We start from the raw sequence: 8,261 nt of genomic DNA, 5'->3' as shown, positions 1-8,261 counted from the left end.
GGGGGGGGGGGGGGACAGCTGTGCAGGCTTAACCAGCCCCCCAGGCCCTGCCCTGCCGCTCGTCCACTCCTGCCCGTCCTGAGCTCTGTCAAGCCTTCCAGGGGCTGAGCTTCATCTGGGACACATGTGCTGCAGATGCGTCCCCCACAGCAGGACGGCAGGCCAGCCTCCAGCCTTAGCTTGTCCTCAGCAGTCCTGGCGGCCGCAGGGCCAGGCCAGGGGTGGGGCGCAGTCCCCAGGTCCTGTGCTCCCAGACCTCCCTCAGCAGCCTCCAAGACAGGGTTCACCTGGACCCACGGAGTCAGAGAATGCCCAGGGCATCACCAGGGCTGGGTCCCACCTGCGACTGCCGAGTGCCCGACGGGCACGGTGCCCGTGGGGGTGGGGGACCACAGACAGGGCAGCCTTGCTCCTGTGGGTCCTGGAGTGCCCCGTCCCACCAGAACATGCCACCAGCTCTGCCTCCAAGGCCCTGACCCTCCCTGTCCCGCCCAGAGCCCACCCACCTGGCTTGGCCACTCCTTGGCCTCAGCCTGCACAGGGCTGCCTCTTGGCTTCTTCCTGGTGCTCAGGTGGGCTTCCTGGCTGCCAGCCATTCAGAGATTCCCCAGCACTGAGATGGAACGTCCAGGCCGTGCTGGCCTCCATCAGCCCCAGTAGCCAGGTAGCTCAGCCTCTGGCAGGGCAGATGCCCCAGCCTTCTGAGGATGTGGGGACAGACATGGGACTGGAGAGCTGACCTGCAGTTCTGACTTCCGACACAGTGTTTCTGAGTGTTCTGTGGAGCCTCAGCCCACGAGTTGTTAAAGGAGTCTGCTAAACAGCAGCGGGTGCTATGATAGAAGAAGATCAGGAGCCAGGGGCAGTGGGTCACACCTGCACCCACCTACCCGGGAGGCAGGAGGATCCCAAGTTCAAGGCCAACCTCAGCAACTTAGTGAGGCCCTGTCTCAAAAAGCTCAGTGGTAGAGCCCCCCTGGGTTCAATGCCCAGTACCAAAACAAAAATTTAAATAATTTTTTTTAAAAAATGATATGGGGGGGCGGTGCTGGGGATGTGGCTCAAGTGGTAGCACGCTCACCTAGCATGCATGAGGCACTGGGTTCAATTCTCGGAATAAAATAAAGATATTGTGTCCACCTAAAACTGAAAAATAGATATTTATAAAAAATGTTCTGGGGATGTAGTTCAGTGCTAGAGTGCCCTTGGGTTCCCAGTACCAGGAAAAAAACAGACAGAAATAAAGTCAGGAAACAAAATAAAGCAAGGTCAAGTGAAGCCACTGCTGCAGGAATTGTCAGTAACTTCACACCCAGAGGGAGTCCTGGTGCCTGGGTCCCTGGGGCATGTGGCTCAGGGCACCCTTTTAACTAGTGGGTGGCAGAATCCCGAGTGACAGAAAGACCGTGTATACCTATAACAGGTGTCCAAATACTCGCCTGGGAGGGGCCTGTAGGGCCAGCACAGCCTCCTCTCTTCTCCCTGCCCCTCCAGGGAAATCCCAGCCGCTCCTGCTCCTGCCACCTTGCAGAGCAGCCCGAGAAGCCAGGCAGCGCTAGGAAGCTCTTGAGAACAGTGGGGACCCAAGAGACACTCCCTTGGGTCCTGCCCTCCGTGGGGAGATGTTCAGTGTTGAGAGTGAGGCAGAGCCCGCCCTCCCGGGGCAGCTCTTCTGTAGCGTGGGAGGAGCCGCTGGCAGGGTGCTGGGGCTGGCGCTCCAAGCATCCTGCTCACACTCTGCCCAGGTCTCCCCTGGCCTCAGCCTGCAGGGCCACCTCCAAGAAGCCGAGGCTCACAGCAGGCTCCAGGGCCTCTGCCTGAGTCCCCTGGGAATGGCCTCATGGCCAGCCCTCTGACTCCACACTGAGGACATCCAGTCCAACATGGGAGACAGACCCAGCCTGGTCTGCTTCAGGAATCCCCACACGCCGTGTAACAAACAGCATCAGCGTCTGGTCAGGGAAATCTGGACACCTGGCCCTAGGGCATGAGCCTGGCTGGAGGAGACCTAGGCCCCAGTCCTAGAGACTGCCAAGGTGACGGCAGTGGGCAGGGAGAGCTGGGCAGGGGCCTAGTGGGTATGAGTCTGATGAATGCCACACAGCCCAGGTCCCCTGTGTCCCCTGCGGACCTGGAAGGACCAGCCATAAGCAGACATTCCTGATGACTGCTGGTGGCTCTGGGCATCCAGCTCTGGGTCTTTCCAAAGGGGCTTGGGGAGGACACCCCAGGCCGGTGCTCAGTACTGTCTCTCCTGCAGGCTGGGACCTCATCTGTGTGGGAGGGTAGAGTATGTGTCCCAGGTGAACAGAGCCGCCCAAGGCCAGCAGGGTGGGACGGCTGCAGCTGTGGCTAGCTTCCTGTGCTTGGGCAGGGGCAATCCCTCAGAACGTCGGTTGTCTTAGTGGGCTGGACCCCTCAGGCCAGGGGTGACTCAAAGTCCCCAGGTAGGGCTGGGGTTCTTCTGGGGTCAGTGCTGTTGCTACTGGGACCAGCTCCCCTTGTAGATGGCAGGACATGAAGAGGTGGGCCAGGTGGACATTTCCCTCCTGTGGAGACACCTGTGCACCACCCAGCGCTGCTCCTCAGACTACCTGCCGGGACTGGCCCTGGCTCTCCCTTGGCCAGGAGCTCTGCGGGCATCTGGCGCTCTCCTGAGTGTGTTGCCCTGCCCGGAAGCTCCTGCAGCACCCAGGGCTCCTGGAAGAGAAGCAGAGGCGCCCTTCTCCAGCCTCCCCCTCCCCAGCCCATCAGCAATTCAGTTTGTGTGCGCGGGAGGGCGGGCGTGCGTGGAGTCAGAGCTAACAAGATGTATGGATGGGTGGGTTCCCCCGGGCAGCTGTGTGCAGGGCTCTGCAGGGGGTTGCTCCTGGGTCGCCCACGGGCATCTCGCCTCTCTGAGGTCAGGGCGGTGTGGGCCAGGGGTCCAGGTGCTGCCTCTCCAGCCAGGGCCTTTGCCTCTCTAGCTCCAGCATACCCCAGGTTTTCGGGGAGTCTGGCATCCACCTTCCTACCCGTGAGCCACTTGGATCACCATGGAAACAGCAATGTTCTCTACGGGCAGCATCGTTTCTATGGAACCCAAAAAGGCAAGTGGCACGGGGGGGCCTAGCCTGGGGTGCAGGGCATCCCAAGGGGTGGGCGGTGGCAAGCTTCCAGGCACACACCAGGGCAGCCAGCCCAGGGGTGCCCTCAGGAGGCATCCAGCCTAGCCGGGCCCCTGGAGGGTGTAAACCCTGGGTCTAGGACCACCACCAGGGGCAGGTGGGGTTCCCAGGCTGGGGCACACGGGGAGAGTCAGCAGGCTCAGCTCAGCTCCCGGGAAGTGACTGTGGGGCTTGGCTGCCACCTCCTACATACCTGGCTGTGCCCTGCACTCTCTGCCAGCTGTGGGGACCCAAGGTAGCTCATCCTCATTGAGGGACAGGGGAGCCCATAGAAGCCTGCATTGCCCCACTCACTTGCAGGACCTAGGCTAGACCAGGGCTGCTGACAGTGGCCACTGGGTAAGATCAGAGCAGAGCCGTGGCCTGTGGACAGAAGATGGGCTGCCTACCCTGTGGCAGCAGATGTCATCAAAGAGGGCTGCTGAGTTTGGGTCTTTGCTGGCAAGACAGAGCCAGTGGGCCCTGGATATTACAAAGGGCAGGCACAGCTCAGACAGGGACCACAAATCGGGAGCCTGCAGGAGAGGGGGCCTGGCCAGAGGGGGCAGGGCAGGTCCAGAGGCTTCACCCCCTGTCTCCAGGTTGAGTTTCCTGGAGAGCCATTTCCTTTACATTTAGGACCCCCCCCCAGGCGCCATGGGCACACCAGAGTGGTCCCTGGAGCCTAGGCAGGTGTTGGGTTAGTGGCCACCTTTAAAATGACCTACATGTGATAGGACTTGAGTGCAAATGTGGAGTCCCACAGGGCTGGAGTCGGTGACATCAGGAATGGGTTGGGTCAGGGAAGGGCAGAGGGTCTCAGAAGACCCCAGTTCCTGGCCCAGGCTGTGGGGGGTGACTTCAGCTTAGATATAGAGAGCCTGGGTGCTGGGTCACTGGACACTCATGGCCCATCAGTGGTGACGCAGCCCGTCCACAGAGGACAGGCACAGTTTACCACGTCCCTGGGGAGCCCCAGTGAGGCAGAGAAGCCACCAAGGGTGCAGAGAGAGCGTCCTGCTGCCCCTCAGTACCTTCTTGCCACAGACCGCAGACTCAGGGAGAGTCCTGCTTGTCTGGACTCCGTCCAAACAACTGTGGGCACCTGCAGACTGACTAGGGCCCAGAGGATCTGGCCACGCCTGAGGGGGCTGTTCTGTGGGCAGCAGAGCCGGCCAGCTCCCCCGTGCTCCTATCAGCTCCTGGGGGACTGCAGCTGTTTTGACAAGAGTCTGTTAGGGGCAGGCAGGTGTCTGGTCTCAGCCCCAGAAGCCCCACCCCTGAGCCAGGGCCCAGGGACTCCAGGGGCAGTGGGCCGGCTGATACGGAGGCAGCCACTGGCCCTCTTGGCTTTCAAAATGTCGTGGTGGAGCCTCATCTAAAGGATGGTGTTTGGCTTTGGAACCTGAGCTGATTAGGTCTCTCCTGGGCTACCCTCTTCCCCTTGTTTCCGATTAGCAGGAAATTGGCAGGACTTGAGTGACTGAGGCCTTGAGTGACTGACTGAGAACGGGTTGGCGAGTTCCGACCCTTTCTTTTGTTTCCCCTTCTGTCTGTGCCTCAGCTCAGGGCTTCACCCTGCCGCCCACCCACCCAGCTGGGTCGGGGAAGGGGCAGCCCCCAGGGTCCCCCAGAGGCAGAGGTCTGGCCCAGGTTGCTGGGCATGGCCCCAGGGTTGGTCAAGAGAGGAGGGTTTGCCCCAGGCCCAGAGGCCCCAGCTGGGCAGCGAGTCCATGGACCACAGAGGAGCCTGGCACTACGGCCAGACTGGCTGGGCCCCAAGCTGGGGGGGTGGGTGGATGCGGGGGTCACTTTCCTTCCTCCCAGTTATAACCTGCTTCGGCCCTCCTCACCCGTGTCCACCAGCCCCAGGGATGCAGCGAGCTGTCCAGGGGCCAGGCGGCTCCCCCACCCAGCCCATCCTGCCTTCTCACACCCTCAGCCTTGCTCCTCCCAGGATACACGGCACCTGGGGACACTTGGGGGCTGCAGGCATGCTGGCACACGGGGCCACCCACAGTACTAGACCCTGGGCTGCAAGGGCACCCTCTCACCCGAGGCCTGGCCAGCCGGCTCTGTGGTGGCTCACCTCACAGGTACACCTCGCCTGCCCGAGGCTCACTGCCTTGTGCTCCCCCAGGGCCACTCACTGTCCTGGAGACTCACCCTCCTGCCACCCACCCCACTCTGAAAGTCTCCAGGGCACAGGGTCGGGCAGACAGGAGACGGGGGCACCCTGCCGGGGCAGCTGGAGGGTGCTGGGCCGAGCCAGGAGTCGTGCCTAGTGGGGAGAGGGCTTCGGTTTGAGGAGAGTCTGTGGAGGTGGCTGGTGGAGACGACTGGGCAGCTCTGAATGTGCTTAGGCCACTGGACTGTACACTTAGAAGGCAAATCTCATTATTTATTTTCACCACGAGTTTTTAAAAAGTGGAGGCAGAAACCTTCCTGCCGGGTGACCTTGATGGGTGCCAGGGGGACCAAGAGACTCCTGCAGCTGGCGTCTTGGGGAGTCTGGGTCCCTACACCGCTGACCTCGGCTCCTTCTGCTCGCAGATAACTTCTACCTGCGCAACTTGCCCCCCCAGCCCACCCTCCTGCCCTCCAACCACAGCTTCCCCGTGGCCCGCGCTGCTCCTGCCCTCCCCTGTAGCCGAGAGCGGGGCGAGGCCGGCCCCCAGTCGAAGGGCCCCAGGGAGTTTGACCGCTTCCTCACGTCGAAAGAGCTGGGCAAAGAGAAGGCCAGCAAGGCAGTGGAGGGCAGGGAGCGGCCAGTGGAGGAGGATGGCGGCAAAGAGCGGCACAAGCTGGTGCCACCCATGCCGGTGGACGGGCCCTGCAAGGAGGGCGGCCCTGTGCCCCGGGGTTCCTGTGAGGGCCGCCCCAAGCACCTCACCTCCTGCCTCCTCAACACCAAGGTGCTCAATGGTGACATGGGCAAGGCCGCGCTAGCCAGCTGTGCTGGGGGCATGCTAGGCCGGCCTAGTGCAGGGGTCACAGCTTCCGGACGTGCCAAGGAGGTGGTGGGCCCCCCGGAGCCCGGACCGGCCTTCAGCGAGTGCCTGGAGCGGCGACAGATGCTGCACCACACGGTGTCCTACACGGTGCCCTCCGGCCTACCTACCGGGCCCCCCCCACCCCTCAGCACAGCTGCTGGGTCCTTCCCCTGCCTGCAGCTGCACACGGGCCCCGATGGGCTCTGCCCGCTGCAGGACAAAGTCTCCCGGGACCTAAAGGCCAGCGGGCCCACCTTCGTGCCTTCTGTGGGACACCTGGCCGACAAGAGCCGCCCCTTCCAGGCGGCCGAGGCCTGTGCTGTGGCAGGTGAGGGCAAGGACCGGCACCTGGATGGGGCCATGGTCCCCGACCACACTGCGCCCTACGGAGTTTCCTACACTCACCTGAAGGCCGAGGGCAAGGGCGAGCGGCGGCCTGGGGGCTTCGAGGCGGCCCTCAATCCCCGGCTAAAGGGCCTGGAGTACCTCAGCACCCGCCCCGAGGCCTCCTTCCCTGGACTCCCCAAGGGTGGTCTGGACAAAAGCGGCTACTTTGAGTTGCCCGCCCCTTCGCAGGACTGTGCCCGGCCCAGTAATCAGGACCTGTTGGGTGGGAAGGCCGCCCAGGCCTGCTGCACTTTAGACAAAGCTGCCAGCAAGGAGGCCCCCGCAGCACCCCCGGGGGCCCAGAAGGTGGCCCGGATCCGGCATCAGCAGCACTTGGCCACCCCTGAGGTGGAGCAGGGAGGCAGCGGGGCTGAGGTCAAGCGCAAGTCCCTGGAACTGGCATCTCTGGGCTACAGCGGTCCCCACCTGCCCCCGTGGAGTGTCCAGGCTGGTCAGGGCACCACCATGCCCATCAGTGAAGAGCGCAAGGGCGGTGCCTACCTGGACCCCTTTGGCAGTGGCCTGCAGCAGGCGGCTCTCCTGTCTCAGGAGCTGCCTGCCCCGCCCGACGAGGTCTCAGCCATGAAGAACCTGCTCAAGTACAGCAGCCACGCGCTGGCTGTGGGCCAGAAGGCACCCTTCGTGGGTCTGGGCGGCCTCAAAGCCAGCTGTGTCCAGCAGGAGACAAAGTTCCCCGCCTCCAAGGGCCCAGGCACAGTGGAGAGGCCCGACTGTGCCCGGAGCCGGGAACACGAGGCCGCACAGGCAGACGGGGAGGTGCGGCAGCCGCCTGTGGGCATTGCGGTGGCCTTGGCCCGACAGAAGGACACAGTGAGTCGGCCGGAGACCACCTACAACACCAACAGCGGGCGGCAGGGCCGGGCCGCCCCCACCTTCAAAGGTATGGCCCTTCACAGGCCGGGAGACAACTGGGCAAGCACCCAGGGTGTCCAAGACCAGCTGGCCCTGCCTCTGCCTGTGCGTCCGGTTGGCCCCCCACGCCCTCCCCTAGAAGGTCCTCCAAAGTCCCTGGAGCCAGGGAGCCTTCCCTTGGCGCCTCAGCTCCCAGCTCAACACAAGGTCGCGCCTGCCTCTGCCAGCAGTGCCCTGGCTGCCCCATCTCACCCTTCTGCCCTCCTGACCCTGTGCAGCTGGTGGGGGCCCCCGTGCCACACACGCCCTGGACCTGGAGGGTGAGGAGGAGAGGACGCGACTGTGTGATGACCGCCTGGGGCTGGCTGGCCGCGAGCTGCTGCTACAGTAAGAGTCAGGCTGTGGTCCTGGCAGGGGTGGGGTGCCTCCCAGATGGGCTTGCCCGCTCAGAGCCCTTGAGGGAGAAGGGGCATGGTGGCCAGGACGTCAACAGCAGCCTGACCTGGGCAGGGTCCCACACCCACCGGAGCCTTTCCTGGAGGGCTCTGCTCACTCCCGCTGCCAACAGGGCCACTGCTGGGAATGGAGGCCTCTGGCACCAGGCCCAGAACCGGGGGCCACCTGTCACCTCCAACCTCCAGCTCCCTTCCAGGTTGATGGCCACAGGGTCGGGGAGCAGGGCAGGGTCAGCCAGGTGACAGGGCTGATTCTGGTGATCTTACAGGGACAACAAAGACCTCGTGGAATTTGCCCGGATTCACCCCTCAAGCGGCTGCCCTGGAGAACTGGCCCCCCACCTTGTGATGCAGGGTGGCCAGCTGGGTGGGGACCCAGCCCCCCATCCCCACCCCTGTCTCTTATA

General features: G+C 63.4%; 1 protein-coding gene across 1 annotated transcript in view; it reads left to right on the top strand.

Moving 5' to 3' along the window:
* The window catches only part of Bahcc1 (BAH domain and coiled-coil containing 1), a 60,135-nt gene that overhangs the window by 31,918 nt on the left and 19,956 nt on the right, over positions 1 to 8,261 (top strand). The window contains exons 3-6 of the mRNA XM_048796598.1: positions 2,967 to 3,089; positions 5,700 to 7,427; positions 7,678 to 7,786; positions 8,124 to 8,253. Of these exons, the coding sequence (XP_048652555.1) occupies positions 2,967 to 3,089; positions 5,700 to 7,427; positions 7,678 to 7,786; positions 8,124 to 8,253 (2,090 nt within the window). The remainder of the gene's footprint in view (positions 1 to 2,966; positions 3,090 to 5,699; positions 7,428 to 7,677; positions 7,787 to 8,123; positions 8,254 to 8,261) is intronic.

The sequence above is a fragment of the Marmota marmota genome, unplaced genomic scaffold (genome assembly GCF_001458135.2).
Source record: "Marmota marmota marmota unplaced genomic scaffold, marMar, whole genome shotgun sequence".
NCBI lineage: Eukaryota > Metazoa > Chordata > Mammalia > Rodentia > Sciuridae > Marmota > Marmota marmota.
The sequence above is the reverse complement of the archived record's forward strand: the minus strand, read 5'-3'. Positions and strand labels throughout refer to the sequence as shown.